Raw genomic sequence first — 16,866 nt, 5'->3', positions numbered from 1 at the left:
CTGTAGTATAGTCTTAATTAATTGCCTCCCTCCTTAATTTGCCCCTTGATCTCTAATTGATCTTTCTACATTATCCTCCCTGTGTAATTACATTTGTATTAGACTTAAATCAGTGTGTAATGGATTGAAGCCAGATTGGACTAAAGAGATTTTCCCTTTCTTAATCACAGAAACAATCATAGCTTCAGGGAAGTTATGATAAAAAAAAAAAAAAAAAAAAGAAAAAAAAAAAAAGAGTGTAATTGGGGTACAGGGGAAAGGCTATCCTGGCACACCCAGAGAGTGCAAGGCATCTCCCAGATATTCTGCAGAGAAGATTTTGGGCCATCATGTTTCTTCATGCCTGCAAGCACACACACCCACCCCGAGCCTGGGGAGGGGTGCTGGGTTGCACTACAGCATTTTCACAGTTGGTACAGGGACCACCACTTTCAACACTACTATGTACAGAGCAAGAATGGGAAGATGATGCCAATATTCAGAGAAAGGAATGGACAAAGCCACTGAGGAGTGAACATAGCCCACATTCAGGAAGCAGGTCAGTTGCTTCACTGTTGTTTCCTTTTAGTTTTCAGATTTTCATCCTATACCAACTACAGCAATTTATTTTTCTCCTTTAAGCTGTAGTTACTGGGTGGCAATACAGACTGTGATTCCACAGAGTTAAATTTCTACCAAATGTGACTCGCATGGGTGCTCTTCATTAATTTTTTGAGATTACACATTAAAAAAATGTTCAAAGCATACAGAGATTTCATTTTGAGATATACTGCGTGACTTGGAAACAAGCAAGTCACTGAGAGCACAGGGAAGTTAACTTGAAACTCCCATTTTCCTCCTATGGGACAGAAAAGTGCTTCAGAAGCAAACATTCTCACTTCAGGGAATGTCATTTTGGGTACTGACAGTAACTGCAGCAGGATAGCATACAATCAAACCAGTTTCAGGACAAGCAAGAACTCCGCATCACCTTGCTTCAGGCATTGCTGTTGGGTGCCTGCAAGTAGGACATGGGTACTCCCAAGTTTCCCTTATACAGTCAATGAAGATGCAGCTACCTCCCGTCAGTTAACAAAAGTAATCTGGAAGTGCCCTGAAGTCACTCCTTTAAGAGGGCTCTATTCGCTGGCAGGAGGACAAGACACAATTGCTTGGCAAGCTAGGTGCTTAAAAAGGGGATAATGTATGGGTAACAACTGCAGCTTGCTTCAAACTCACTCTTAGCCAGTGGACTTCCTTACCAAATAGAAATGACATCTGTACTGCATTCTCTCAGAAGTACATCTTTACATTGCCTTTCTGGCCATTTAAGTAAAATTTTATAGAAAAAGTTACCCAAATATACTCCCATTTCATACATAATGCTATTCTCACACATTATCACCGGCCTACAAGAGAAATGCTGCCATTAAATGCATTTAGGCACTCTGCAAATACCTAGAGGGCTGCTTTATTTCTACATAGGCTGGAGTGATGTAGCAGAACACCTAAAACATTACCTCTGTTAAAAACAAGCAGCAGGCTCCCAGAATGAAAAACTCCAGGTAACGCAGTTGGGGTGAAATGTGCTGAGAAGTACACCAACCACTTTTGCTATGGATCTGCTCCCTGTATCATTCCCTACCTATCCCCAGTCCCTGCCATCCTCCTTGCTTCAACACTGCCCTTACCCTTAAACTGGTTGTTCTTTCCCCAAGAAATCTCCTTCCCAGTAGCCGCCTGCCTTAGGAAGCTTCCCAGGTACAAGTGGTTCCTGAGCAGGGCTTCATGGGCCAGCATCCCACCATCCCCATGCTGAATTGTCTGGATGGAATTGCTGGAAGATCAAACAAGCTCAGGATTGTACTGCCTGCCCTGGGTTCAGCAGCAGCAGTCAGTTTTTCTCCTTCTTAGTAGCTGGTGCAGTGCTGTGGTTTTGACTTTCAGCCTGGGAACAGCGCTGTTAAAACTGATGTTTTTAGTTGCTGGTCAGAATGTTTAGCCTGACCAAGGACTTTGTGAGCCTCATGCTCTGCCAGGGAGGAGGGGAAGCGGGAGGAAGCAGGGACAGGACACCTGACCCAAACTAACCAAAGAGGTATTCCATACCACAGCACGTCATGCCCAGGATGTAACTGAGTTACCTGAAAGGGCTGGATCACTGCTGGGTGGGGGTGAGTTATCGGTCGGTGGGTGGTGAGGTGTTGTATTCTCTTCCTTGTTATTTCCTTTATCATTATTATTATTGATGGTAGCAGCAGTGGGTTTGTGTTACACCTTAGTTACTGGACTGTTCTTATCTCAACCCGTGGGAGTTACATTCCTTTTTGATTCTCCTTCCCATCCCTCCAGGAGTAGGGGGAGGGAAAGGAGGGGGGGAGTGAGAGAGACACTGCATGGCTAACTTGACAAGGTTTAAACCACGACACTGCCTCAGGCAGCAATTGCCTGTAACTAATGCTTCCCAGATGATTAGCTGGTTAGATCAGAAACAAAATAATTATCTTTCACATGCCTTCGTTCAAATGTAAACGTTTGGATCTTGACAGCTAACCCACTTTATATTGCCTGGATCTGCTGCTACTCAGTAAACATTTCGTCTCCCCCCTTAGAGAGATGTCTGTCTTTTTTTCTTCTTTCCCCAGTAACAGTTTACTTAAGACATGCTTTTATTTATGAAGGTTATTCTCTATCCTAAGACTGAGTATTGCACAACTTAAAAGAAATAGAGAAGTGAGATTTGAAACCATTTCTCTGAAATCTGAAAATCTGTTGAGATGGCAATCCTGTCTTTGAGTGTTTAGTTTGCTGCTGCCTTCAGAGCTTTCCTGTTTGAAGACAGGAATTTCTACGAGGACACACTATGCTGAAGGTCTGAGCAGTTCACCCTGGATGGTTACTGGAAGCGGAGAGGAAGGCTGAGCCATGAGCATGATACTAGGTCCACTTCAGGATAAATCATTCACCTCCTGGAAGGCTGCACTGAGAATTCTGCTTCAAAAACCACAATTACTGTAAAAAGGAAATCGGAAACATTTCTGTTATTCTCTACAAAGGAGCTAGAGGTAGTACAGGAAAATGAACTTTCAAAGTTGGAGAAGGAGTTTCAAAATCAGGAAAACCACAAAAGGGCTGCAGTCACTGTTGGCTTGTTGGCAGGAGGGGAAAACCTGTACATGCAGTCTAGTGTAGAGGATTAAAGGGAAGGGACATCTCTGTAAATAGAATATGATATTGGTTAGATGTCTGGAAAAGTGAGGAAAAGCCCTACAGCAGAATTAGAAACAAAATGTCTACAATTAAGCACACCCCAAAACTTCAGTCAATCTATAGATTAAATAAATTAGATAAACCTTATTAGAGAAAGAATAATTTTTCTAGTATCTGACATTAAGGGAAGACTCTACATGTTACACTTGAAGTCCAATATAAATTGCTGTAGATAAACTACATTCAAAAATCTTACCAGAACAACATTGCCTAATATGTAATAAACAGAAATCAGTACTGAAATCATGTTGCAGATATGCATGATGTTCAAATGGGGGAATTAAAAAAGAATGTTGTATTCTCAACACACTTTTAAAACAGCACACAAAAACATAACTCAAGTTATTGGTGCTCCCTGCTGTACACCAGTGTCAGGAGAAAGTACCAGACTTTCTAACAATACTCAATTTTCCCCCTCTTTTTATAAAATGAATAGAAGTCCACAGAAATCTCCATTAGTCTCCTTTTCTTGCACTTGAGGCACACAATTAACTGCTAGCAATTCTTACGATTACCATTACAGTTCTACTTCACAGAAAGTTACATCAATATAATCCTTTAACTCACTCAATATATGGCACACTTACCATTACAGCTTTGGGAGTTTACAAAATCCTTTTCACAATCTCACATTTTTCCAGAGCCCATTGAAAAGTTAAAAGCTCCAGTTAAAGACTTTTTAAGTAATTATTGGAGGATTAGTCTATAGCAAGTCACAGATACAGTGCAATCTTGGAGACATTTTCAGTCCAATTTATCCTGAAAGTGATCTGCATTTGTAGGGAGAGGAGTCTGTAGTACAGAGCTCAGCAGCTGTCATTTGCTAAGTGCACAACTTTCACTCTGCAGAAGAAATGACTTCACGTTTCCAGTAAATCTCAGAAGGGTTTTTGGGCTATGTTAGAGAGCAAGGTTATTTTTATATATCAAGGAGAGGAACTTCTTTTTCAAACTCTGTTTTGCAACAATTCTGCTCTCAGAAAAAGTTAATACTTCAGACTACGTAGGTCATAGTCATTCCAGAAATGAACCAAGAAAGCCTTCGACATGTATGAGAAGGTCATGCACATGTACAGAACAATTTCTAGGGAAGTCAGACTGGTATGCCACAGGATCCTTTGACTGTTCTCTACAAATATATCATTAGCTCTCCTTGCAGACATCATACTGACTAGAAAGCATCAGATAAGCAAAAAGTAGTTAATTTTAGACATCCAAGTTTCTGACAAGCTCCCAGTATTTAAAATTCTGCAAGTTTTTAACTGTCAGAACTTTTAACTTACAGAACATAAGACAAAACACGTTTAAAGACAGCTTAGATTAAATATAGCTCGTTATATAAAAAGCCATGAGGAAAAAATATACTGACTGCACAACAGATGTGCAAATCATTCCTTGACTTTCTTTGGGGTGCTTGGCGAGACAAAGTCATGAGGTTCCTTCCCACCTCAGTGGTTCTGTGATTTCAAGAAATACAGAAACATTATCCAAATTACAGGTGGAGACCCAAAGAGCAGAAAAGTCAAATGATCTGCCCAAAGTAATACCAGAAGTTTCTTTGGCAGAACAAGAAACTGTCTGATCCTGATTTTTCCCAGGTCTCACTTCCCAACTACTGGACCATTCCTCTCCTGTTGTATACTATAAGCACAGGTAGCAATCATATAAACTGAAACTTTGGGGAAGAAATGTGCACAAGCTTTGATCAAAATCATCAGAAGACCATGAATAGCCTCCAAAATTCATCCTGCAGTTGCTTGCACATTGTGAAATAAACAGATATGCAACATTCCCATGTTTTGATATGTATTTTTATTTCCCTGCAGTTTTCACTTATCAAGAACAAGTAACAGGGAAAGTTGTCTGAACTAGTGCATAAACAAACATTCTGAAACACCACTACACGTATCTAATTTACAAGAACCGTATAAAAAAAGTCACTAAAACACTACACTACGAAGGTGTCCAACGCTTACAAGTCAGACTTTTTCCAACCCGTTACTTGCCTTGTAGCCACAGGAAAACTCTCCAAAATTGAAAAGACAATCTTGCCACAACCCTCCCTCCCCCCCACCACCTGGGATGGCTCGATATCTAGACATCCAATAATTAATTATTGCAATGATATATAATGCAATATATACCTGGTAAAATATCCTTTATGTGGTGTGTTACAGTTTTAAAGCCGGTTAAAATATGCAGTCTTCAGATAAAATGTAATCAGTTGAAAATTTTCTTGTATCTGCACAATTTTATATGTGCTAGATGCATAATTTTCCTAGTCAGTTTTTTTCCTGTGTAATTATTTTTTTATAAACTGGTATTATAAATAGAAATATACATTCAAAATATATGGAAAAGTGAGTTACTACATTAAATTTGCATGTATCGATCCATCCCTTTCCCCTGCACAGTAATAGAAAATACTATTTTGCCTTGAACTTCATATTTGACAGTGAAATGCCACTAAAGTATTTACCAAAAAGTCCATCTAGTCAAATTGTGGAACAAAATGAACCAAGTGAAAACTTTACATTTTCTTTAGAAAAAAATTACAAGAATTTTGTTTCCTAGCTATGAATCTTTAACTTTTTTTTTTAGACACAAAGTTGGATTTATTTGTACAAGATACAAAATGTAAACATGGCAAAATAAATAGTTAAAACAAGTGATGCAGGATCCCATTTCATGCTCATGATCCCATTAAAGAATTATTTTTTAATCCATTCAGTTGCAAATTCAAGTGCAAAAGCATGATGATGAATATCTACTATTCAAGTAACAGAAATAATATTGATGATACAAATAAACTATTTTACAAGGTAGTGATTTTCCCAATTTTACAAAATTTACATTATATATCGACTTAACACACGATATACTGATAGTCCATTTAGGTCCATTTTAGTTCTCTGTGATCCACAGAGCGCTGTGTTTTGCATTCAGTTGGAATATAAATGACTACAGCATGAGCCCAGGCTGTGACACTGGTTCGAGGTTATGTCACTTCCATGGCTACTGTTGTCTCTGCAATGCCATTTAAACCCAGTCGTTCTGGTTCATGGTTCTCTCTGCAATTAAAGAAATATTTAATAGTTACAGATAGAACACAAGGGTTTCCTTATGCAAGTTTTAATAATTTGACAGGTGCGATCTGTTTGTACACAGCCGTTACCGGGATCAGGGAGAAACCTTAATACATACTCTAGGAACAGGTAATTTAAAACTAAATACTGGCATGTAAGGACTACATTAACTTTTACTCCACTGACAGTGCAGTCCCTCTGCAAGATTATTGCATTTAACTGTGAATTACCATCCTAAATTATAGATAGGAGTACTAAAAAGTTTCCTGAAGGAGCAAACTCAAGATATACCATGATGACTCAATACCAGTTTTTCTGTTAGTGAGCAAAGCATTGTTCTGACATAAATTTCCTCCCCACACACTAAATTCTGCTTTACTACTAAGTGCATGAAATCTTAAATGTTTTTCCAATTTATTATCATTCTCTGTAGAGAAGCTTAAAACTTATTTGGCTAAGGTGGTATTTTTCATGAGACTTGCCACCATGACTTGAAATACCCCTCTGACTTGGGGGAAACAAAAACTAAATGCATTAATGATATACAAGTACGATTTAAGGCATGACTGTTAATTTAAAAATACTTTTATCTCGATCTATGCAGCCACTAAATTATACCTTCAATTTTGCTTCTCAAAAAACTCTTTTTAACCTCTCAAGAAGCATTATGAAGTAGTCAGGAAACCACATTCGCTAATATCTGTTTTTTCTCATTCATAAAGAAATGTGACATTTTGAAAAAACCCATCATACAATCCAGCAGAGACTGAAAACAAAGCCTCAACATTGTAGTTTTCAGAAAAAACTTAGCCAACTGCAGGCTCCTGTGAAATATCCCCTAAGCATTCTGAAATAACAGTGCTGCTGTTCAATAAGAATAAACATCTATCTATATACATAAAATGTAGGCTGGCACATACGTGGCTTAGTCTTTACTTAAATATGTAACGCATATACCCACATGTATATATAAAGTAGGTACATGTCAGCTGCATCTTACAATATGGATACACAGTTACAAAGAGAACATACCGAGAGTTTAATAGACACTACCTGAAAGTGCTGTATGAGAAGGGTCAAATGGAAATGGTTAAAAATGAAGCCATTTTAAACACAGTGGAAGTTTACCAAAACTACTGGTCCCTAAAGTCAGTGCAAATTACTCGGGTGTTTATCTGCAAAATTCTCTTGTGGTTTGTCACAGCTACAATGAAGATACCAGCATGTGGATGTTTTTGAGGTTGAAGCTATACTGAGAAATCTCTCAGAGGTGTAAACAATTCCTCTTTGTGCTGCACTGCAGAGACTTCCTTGGAGACATTTACACAGCACAAATGTAACTTACAACTGCTCCAGTCTGCCAAACACTTACCTTGCTATACTGCTGATGGCACTGCTAGGAGTTACCTTTGGCACTCTGTCTATACTGGCAGCAACTGTGGCAAGTTTTAAGGCTGTTGGCGATGGTGCTGAAGTCCTTGTATTGATATGCACATTGACTGGAGAAACAACACTGACATTGTTGAGGTGCACAGCATTTGTCAGGCAAGAATTGTTCATGGGAAGCGTTTGAGGGCTGCTTGTGCACAATGCTGGAATTAAGTGGTTTGTGGTGGTGTGGCCAACTGTCCTTACAAGCTGTACAGTTGAAATCCCTGGGCTGGATGATAAAGCCATGTTGGTGGAGTACAAAGTTCTAGAAGTTCCTGTTATGAAACAAATAGTGTTAAATTACAAATATGCCATTCCTTAGATTCGAAGCCAAACATTAACCTCAAGGGTTATCATCATCATCATGGCTTGACTTCACGAATGAAGACTTGGAAAGGGCTTTACCCACGCTTACTACAAGCGCGCTGATGACTAAAAAGGCCAATATGCTTTAAGTATATACGCCACTGGAATTGTGCAAGAATCTGTTTTTTGAAGGCACACAAAATGTAAAACTTCAGATATATTTCTAGTTAACACTATTAATATTATTTTTCATAAGAACATCAGCAAGTGAAAGAAGTCCCTGTATTACAAAGAACCTTTATATTGCCGAACTTTGTAGACCTCTTTTCAGGAATCATAAAGGGGCAGCATGTCCCATAAAAGTAAGGTGAATGGGGAATACCTTAGTTAGGCAACCTCAGAGACTGACAGTGAAGCCAAATTCTGATGCTTTGAATGACCTCCTCATCTCCTACCTTGTCCTGCTGGCAACATGAAGACATTCATGGGGGACCAGTCTCTCTCAAGTCAGCAAAACTAGGGGTCTAAGACTAGGCAAAGTAGAAAACTCCTTTCAGATTATGCTGTAGTGCTCTGTTTGCACTCCTGAGCTGTGAGAAACCTCAGGTTACACAGCATATATTCAAACCACAGGTTCTCGACTTTCACCTTGCTATTCTAGCTAATCACAGTTCCGATTTTCATCATAGGGAAACTACATACATTTTCCCTAGATTCTCATTCCTGAAAAAGAAACATCTTCTTTCAGCTAACATTTACAAGTCTTCCTATCCCTAAATAGGAATAGCTACTTTACATCGTTGTCATTTACAGCTTTAGAACAGTAACGGAAGTCTACTTTTATTTGCAAAATATTTGCAATGGTTTTCAACAATCATAAAACTGTGTACCATGTATCTGCACAGTACATTACTACATGCCTCTTCTTACACCCCTCAAAGTATTATCCTCTCAGGTATGATCTTAGAGAATTATACATAGATGTCTTTTTCTTTTCTGGAACTGTTTCAGTATATTGATTTTATTCAGTTGTGTATTTTCTTCCTCTATTCATTTCATATTATCATTAACCTAGCTTGACAGAAAGTCTGTAAAACTAATTACATCATTAGCTGTTAAAACAACAAATTTCTCTAAAAGCCATTTATTTTTTATGGCAGTCAAATGCCAAATAACATTTGTGTCTCAGCAACATGGCTGTGGCAGCAGCATGACTACCATTACTGCCTTCTGGTAATGGAGGTCCAGAAAGAGGTGGGGAAGGCAGTGAACACCAACACGTACACTTCTGCCTAAACTTGGAAGGAATCCTAAATGCAGTGAAACCTGGAACTTACAGTAATTTCGAGAGAGTTTGCAGTAGTAGTTGATTAGTATGTTTTGTCTGAATATACAAGTGAGATAATGACCAAATAAAGTAGCAACTTTTCCATTTCCTTCTTAAAGTACTAAATGTTTTAAGCAACTGATTTTTTTAATTACACATTCATACATTTTTTAAGATGCTGTCACAGTTTTGATAATAACAGATTATTAAAAGATAAACTACAAAAGAGAACAGAAACAATACTCTTCCAATGTAAAAGAGCATTTGGTAGGTTTATTACCAAACTAACCTACATGCCACTGCACAACAGTATTTAAAAGTATTACGATTAATATAGCTGATTATTTAGTTTATTAAATAGTATTTTAGAAATCAGAAATAAGATCACTTGACACATTCTCATCTCACAATAGACTGTGAGTTTTAAGAAATCATCACCTGAAGGCTGGACAACACCATTAATATTGTTGTGGCTGGTGTTTTGTTCCTTCGTTACCTCGCTGCGACTAGGAGCAGGTGCACTAACCACTGCAGATGCTGCAAAGTGGGCACTGGCTGAATCAAGCGTTTTTGACATACAGTCAGAGGTGCTGGAGCCCTGTGGGAATTAAAAAAATATTTCATTAAAATTATCCAAGAACAAAATTAAACACTGTTAGGATTGCTACAGTGCACAATTAGCAGCTAATAAATAAATAAATCTTCTAAATGTAATCTAGTGTGATCTTCTAAATGTAACCCCGTGGCAGGGGGTTAGAACTAGATGACCTTTAAGGTTCCTTCCAATGCAAACCAGTCTGTGATTCTGTAATTCACAGTAACATTAAATATTTCCATATCACAAGTCTGATGAGAAGTTGAAAATTAGTGTCCAAATGAGTGCTGAGTAAGCCCAGCCTGATTCAGCCAGTCAATGGCAAATGCAGCTCTTGGCATGACAGGTCACTTTTGTAATGTGTTGCTCAGCCTGGAGAAGAAAAGGCTCTGAGGACACTGCAGAGCTTCCAGGACCTAAATGGGCTGACAAGAAAGCTGGAGAGGGACTTTTTACAAGTGCCTGTAGGGACAGGACAAGGGGGGAATGGCTTTAAACTGAGAGAGAGAAGATTTAGATTAGATTTATGGAAGAAGTTCTTCACTGTGAGGGTGGTGAGGCACTGGCACAAGCTGCCCAGAGAAGCTGTGGCTGCCCCATCCCTGGAAATTTAAAGGCCGAGTCGGACAAGGCTTTGAGCAACATGGTCTTGTGGAAGGTGTCCCTGCCTGTGGCGGGGAGGTTGGAATTCGACAAGCTTTAAGGTCTCTTCCAACCCAAACCATTCCAGGAGTCTGTGTTTGCAATGTTTCCTCTGAGAAAATTACCAAGTCTTAAGTTTCCTACTCTCTTCTGTCTCCAGGCACCAAATACACTACAACTGCAAGTCTAAAGAATTTTCAGTATTTATGTTACATTCATTCTCATGGAGTAACTTGTATCACAGCATAACTGCCACCACATTCTGGAAGTACACATCTCCTATTAGTCCAGTTTCTCTAAAAGAATGGTACATACTGGAAAGACACCCTGCAATGGCTAAATGTATCATTCTGCAATCTGAATTACTATTAACTATGAAAATTACTCTGCATAGACAAAGTGTCTTAAAAATCCAAAATTAATTCCTTTTGTTTAAATATCCTGGTGTATTGTCTTTACACTTACAAAAAAATGTAATAAGCAACTGCCAATACAGAATCCCCAATTAATCAAAGTAGAAAACACTGGGGGGGGGAAGGACAAACACCACTGGCAATTAGATACAGTATGCTCAAAATAAGCTTTCCTATTAATAGACAAGAGCAACAGCTTTTATATTTTCTTAGTAAGAAACTAATAGAAAACTAAGTTTGACAGAAAAAGATATCTTCTTACCTCGCAAGGCACTACAGAGGAAAAAACGTGATTCTTTTAGAAGACAGAAGTAGTAACACTGGCAGTGGGGAAAGGGAAGGAATCCAACTAAATAAGCAAAACTCCATTTTTCCTCTCAGAAGCTACCAATTTTTAGTACTCACTTAACATCTGTTTGTAACAGAATACATTACCTCATGAAGTAGCTTTAGTAAAAAAGTCTCTTTGGAACACTTACACAAAGGAGGACTAAATTAGTGAAAACAGTATGACTTGACTGTAGAAATAGCACTGTCTATTTCTACATAGACTGACTCTGTGGACGCCACTAATGCATTAAAATCTGAAGTCTCTTACTCAACTTTTAAAAACGCTGCCATGATACATAACTTTAAAAAAAAACCAACAGGTTTTGATGGTGAAATGTAAAATATTATCTCATTCCAAATCAAAAAGTGAAAGCAAGGTATTTTCACTAGCTACAATATAAGCTGCCTTCTGGGCAAACTGGAAAAGCATCTTGACTCAAAGCCTTCTAACATTCATTCCAAAATTTACTGAGATGGTATACTCAGCTTGTAAGAGAGATGAAAAAGACAGCAAAAAGGAAGATATTAGCATGTGACAACATTCAAGGTGCATTACCTGTGCTTTTGGATGTGTCTGTTGTGAGGAATGCTGAGATTGCTGTTTCTGCTGAAGCTGAGCAAGTTGTTGTCTCTGCATTTGAACTAACTGCTGTTGATGTGTCTGAAACTGTTCCTCTGTGATACCCCCTGTTACTACAGAAAAGAAAGTGAAGTCAGTGTTAAAACAGGCCTGCACAAACCAAATATACCTAAAATGCGAGGCTGCATCCATGTTGGGTAACAAGTGCTTGAAGATAACACATACTGTGTTAGATGCTTGCAAAGATCTTCAGATATTCTTATGTAAAGAAGAGGTCAAGCTAATTTTGTTCGTGTTCTTTTAATATTGAATCAATTTATAACAAAGGAATTCATAGCTTTCGTTGCTTTTAAGCAGTTTCTGTCTTTGGCGGTTTTCTCTCCATTTGCTTTAGGCAAAATCTTAAAGAAATTATTATCCTGGCTTTCAGAAAACAAGCATGTTCTAGAAACCTTAGCTGAGGAAGAAGTACACTGGGCTGAGCTGGGAATTTATTCCTGTACAACTCCCCTTCCTACAGTCCTATAATTGTCCTGTTCTCCAACATCAGAATGGGCTCTATAAAGGAGCCATACACCTGGCATTGGGTAACACCTGCTTCAATGGCACAACCAAATTTATACATTTAAATAGTCTGTATACATTTCCATACCAACCCTCTTGAGAGGGCTACAAACTAACATACAGTAACAAAGCTAACCTCCAGGTCTAAACTTTAGTAAACGTTTGGAAATATCAACGTTCTGTTTGTTTAGCAAATCCAGTTTCACCTTCCTATTTCACACATTTTCCTCCTGAAGGAAACGCTTAAGCTTTACCTGAACAGGATTTTCTCTTTTTTTTTTTTTTTTTTTTAATTTATATGGAGTAAGAGTGTAAGAGTGACCTAATAAGCTTGTTTACTCATGAGAACCAGGTTAATGCAACCCCAGGAGCACCATACTTGCAACAAGTGAAAGGAATGGTTAAGTCAGAAAAGCTATTCTCAATATTCTCTCCTCAAAGAACTGCACACTTGATAAACTGTAAATACTGTCAAGTGTTTCATGATAAAAACCTGAGTTTTGTGCAGTTGATGCTAACTTAAGAACCAAGTTCTCCTAAAAGGAAGAAAAGAGAACTCGCTTTTCAAAGATTCTCATTAACTACATTTCACCAGTTTATTCTGAATGGTATTTTCCAAATACTGAGCTGTCATTCATCTCAAACATCTGGATTTTGCAGGAATATCATCAAGAGATATTGAGCTAACATTAAAATACAAAGTGTATTTTACAATACAGTATTTTTCAGGGTTCTCTCTTTCATTTACTAGTTATAACACTTGTGGCTGTCCTGAGATTCCATACTGAATAAACACCAAAATTAAGATTATGACTGTTTAGAAACTAGTACTAAAACTTGCTCTCTACTTCTACATTATTAAAACAGGTTTCAGCCACATGAGGAGGGCACTTAAGAATCTGATGACTTTGTCATGGTTTAACCCCAGCTGGCTTGACTTACACAGTTACTATTATTAGATTCTAGGGATACTTTCATTTCCAGTATATTCTAAAATCAAGTTTATTTCACATTTAGCTTTACTTTGCTCTCCTTAAAGATTCTTACCTATTGCTACAAAGCATTTAACTCAAAGTTCAGTCAGATAAAACTGCTAAGTTCCCTCACAACAGTCTCCCAAAACGTGTTGCATTACTAAAGGCAACAGAGCCAAGAACAGCATTATGGAACATTACATATATATGTCTTTCTATTTTTAAGTTCTGAGGTAACAAATTCCAGAATACGTCTTTTGTTTTATAAAAAGAAATATGTTTCAGAACAAGCTTATATGGCACAAAGAAATACCTAAATTGCATTTAGCTGTAAGTAACTATAGTAACTATTATTTATCCGCGATAGAATCATAGAATTGTACAGGGGTATTCATCTAGATTCAAAGCTGCACTCTTCTGTGGACTGTAAGGACAATATAAAAAGCAGTCTCTACATACGAGGATCATCCAATTTAGCCTATGTATCAATTCTGTGTTTTCAATCTCCCTTCTTTCTCGATTTGACACAGATCACAAACTCATGAAACACCATTGCAAAGTACAGGGAAGATTACCGTAGTAATGTAATTATCTCTTATTCTGCTTGTACATGTTTAAATTCCACTCAGTTCGCTACCTATCACCAGGTATTTATTCAGTGGTCAGGCTGAACTCAGCTGTTAGCCTTGTTAAACAGCAGACATTCATCAGCACATTTAGTATCATTTGCTTCGTCCAAATCAAACAACTGAAGGGTCCTACAGGAAAAAGAGACAGCTTCTACTATGTCCTACAGTAGCCTTTAAGGTCACAGTTAAGTGCAAGTGTTATATACTTCTTACAAAAGGTTCTGTTTACCAGAATTTTAGCTTCCACTGCTCAGTATCAGGATTTCCTATTTTACCATAGCCTGACTTAACTGAAATACAACAGGATAAAAAAAAAAACAAACCAAAATCAAAAACAAAACCAACCCAACAAACAAACAAAAAAACCCCACACACACAGACAAAAGAAAAAAACCTCACAAAAGACCCACCAAAAAACACCACCCAAAAAAAATCAAAACAAAACCAGAAAAACAAACCAAAACTGAACACCAATGTGAAATCAAGTCTTGCAGACTCCTCTCCTTGACAGCTTTGGTTTGCAATATTATGTCACTTATCTTAGAATCTGAAGGTTTTAAGCAAAGATCATCTTTCAGGCTGCCCAAAAGGGGTATTTCATTAATTACTTCCACATGATATACAATTCTGGAAAAAATAGCTTCCAAAAGGCAAAAGCTTGTTCCATAAGCAGAATTCTTCAACTAAGAGTGTCCGCAATTGTCTTTCGTAGCTAGGGACATGCTAACTGAACAGGTAACTATTTGAGCAGGTCATTGGAACTGGCAGCTGAAGTGGACTGAAAGCTAAATGCAATATACTGACTAGACTGAAAACTGCTGAAGATTTTGTGTAAAGCCTACTTCTTACTTCAGACCCCAAAATCAGCTGAGTTGCACTACAGGAATTCAGCAGGCAGGTTAAGTGTTACTCAGCTGTCATAAGTAGTACCTTCTACAAATTCCTAGTATCCTCCTTCCTCAGTCTCTCCTGATGATCAGCTGTATCCCTAACTCATCTCATTTTAGATTAAACAGAATTCACCTGGAGGCATCTCTGGCAAAGAGACAAGTTTACTTTTCCAGATAGAGTGTGTAAGATAACAAAAAGTTTACACAACTGATCAGAGGGATCCAACTGTTTCAGTGACCTTGTCTCTTAAATGTTCCTCAAATTCAGTTTTCCCACTTGCAGTTCTTATAACATGAGCAAGAGTGTAATTTAGCTTGAAACAGTGGTTCTTTATTCATGCACTGATTAGGCATTTTCAAGAACAGACTAGTCACACATGTTTAAAATTAGTCTCTCTTTCTGTTTGTACAATGTCCAGCATCTGAGGAAATACCAGAGAAATAGTTGCTTTTTAATAGAAGCGAAAAATATAAATCAGAGGTAAGTTTAAATATTCTAGTGCACCAAAAACCAAAGCAAGCAACTCCAGGTCTTCTCTAAACTAAAAAACCCCAAAAGCAATCAACATCACTACTGTCATTATTTCCTCTAGAGGCAGCTTTATGCTACAAAGTCAACTGATTTCAACAATCACCTTGCAAACAGAATTAATAAATGCAGTGATAGTACCTGTGGCTCAATTTAATGTACAACCAGACTTGGACCAGCCCTTTTAACATTTACTCAATATTTACTAACAAGAAAATCTAACAGTGTCTCTTGCTGTCTCAGTTATTTGGTGAAGAACTCTGCTGTCTACTGCATCTCATCCTTTAGCAGAATTACATGATCTGTTTTGTCATTTGAGTTTGTAAAGAAAAGGATCTTCCATAACCATTTATTTCCCTGTGTAACATACTTCAACTACTGAGGTATCTCTGTTCTCATCTAAATGTATTCTTCAGATGATTTCTAGAATGACGTAACAGAAGTTGATTACTATTCATTCACAAAGGGGCTTAGATCTGTCACTTGTTTTGAGGCTTTTTTTTTTTTTTAGATATTTCTCTATAGTTCCTCCATCATTAAAATGCATTTTTCTCTATCCTTTCTCTTTCCCTAACAGTGAAAAACCCCGAGGGGCACATGAGTGTTAGTCCACTATAGACATGTCAGGTCTATCATTAATTTGCCATGTAGCACCAACAATTCAGGTTTAATTCTTGTTGATGGCGTTACTTGAATCATGAAGGGCTGACTTTCTTATGTATACACAGTTCCCTGCCAAAACACAGGCTACCCTTTCCCTGAAAACACTGCTTAAATGCTGTTTTCTTATGGTGTGCCATCTCTTCCGCTGCTGTAGTCTTCATTTACACTAAAGCCAGGTATGGGTATTTAAAAAAAAATAAAAAAAAATAAAAAAAAATCTTCAACCTTTTTCTTTCACTTATTTTTTTCACACACTATTAAAATCAGATATATCCAGCTTCCATCCCAAAATATTCTCCAAGTTTTTTAAGGCAGACTTCACCCTCAGAGAAACACAAAAGTCCCACTGGAGCAGAACTCGAAGTCTCAGAAGTTTGACACCTGGCTAATCCATAAGTAACTGACATGATAATTACAAAAAATTCTACAGAAAAAAATTGATCAACTTCACCTGTATCTTTTTAAGAACTTTCCTTACCTTGGTGTCATCACAATTTATTCATGCAAATGGAAATCTTACTTGCTCTTGTTACATAAAGAGCTACCAGCAAATTCTCCATCGTTCTTTACAGCTTATAGTCCACGTTTCACATCCTTAACTGTGACAAATAGCATTCCTTTCTATTTTCTGCATTTGCTTTAACAAGAAATTTCTTGA

General features: G+C 37.7%; 1 protein-coding gene across 1 annotated transcript in view; it reads right to left on the bottom strand.

Moving 5' to 3' along the window:
- Positions 1–5,078: 5,078 nt before the first annotated feature.
- EPC2 (enhancer of polycomb homolog 2) overlaps positions 5,079–16,866 on the bottom strand; it is a 50,747-nt gene continuing 38,959 nt past the window's right edge. The window contains exons 11-14 of the mRNA XM_080621849.1: positions 11,936–12,072; positions 9,838–9,997; positions 7,708–8,041; positions 5,079–6,320 (exon numbers count right to left, since the gene is read on the bottom strand). Of these exons, the coding sequence (XP_080477975.1) occupies positions 6,248–6,320; positions 7,708–8,041; positions 9,838–9,997; positions 11,936–12,072 (704 nt within the window). The 3' untranslated portion in view covers positions 5,079–6,247. The remainder of the gene's footprint in view (positions 6,321–7,707; positions 8,042–9,837; positions 9,998–11,935; positions 12,073–16,866) is intronic.

Source organism: Psittacula echo (genome assembly GCF_963264785.1).
Source record: "Psittacula echo genome assembly, chromosome: 6".
NCBI classification, from domain to species: Eukaryota; Metazoa; Chordata; class Aves; order Psittaciformes; family Psittacidae; genus Psittacula; species Psittacula echo.
This window is presented reverse-complemented; position numbering and strand designations above follow the sequence as displayed.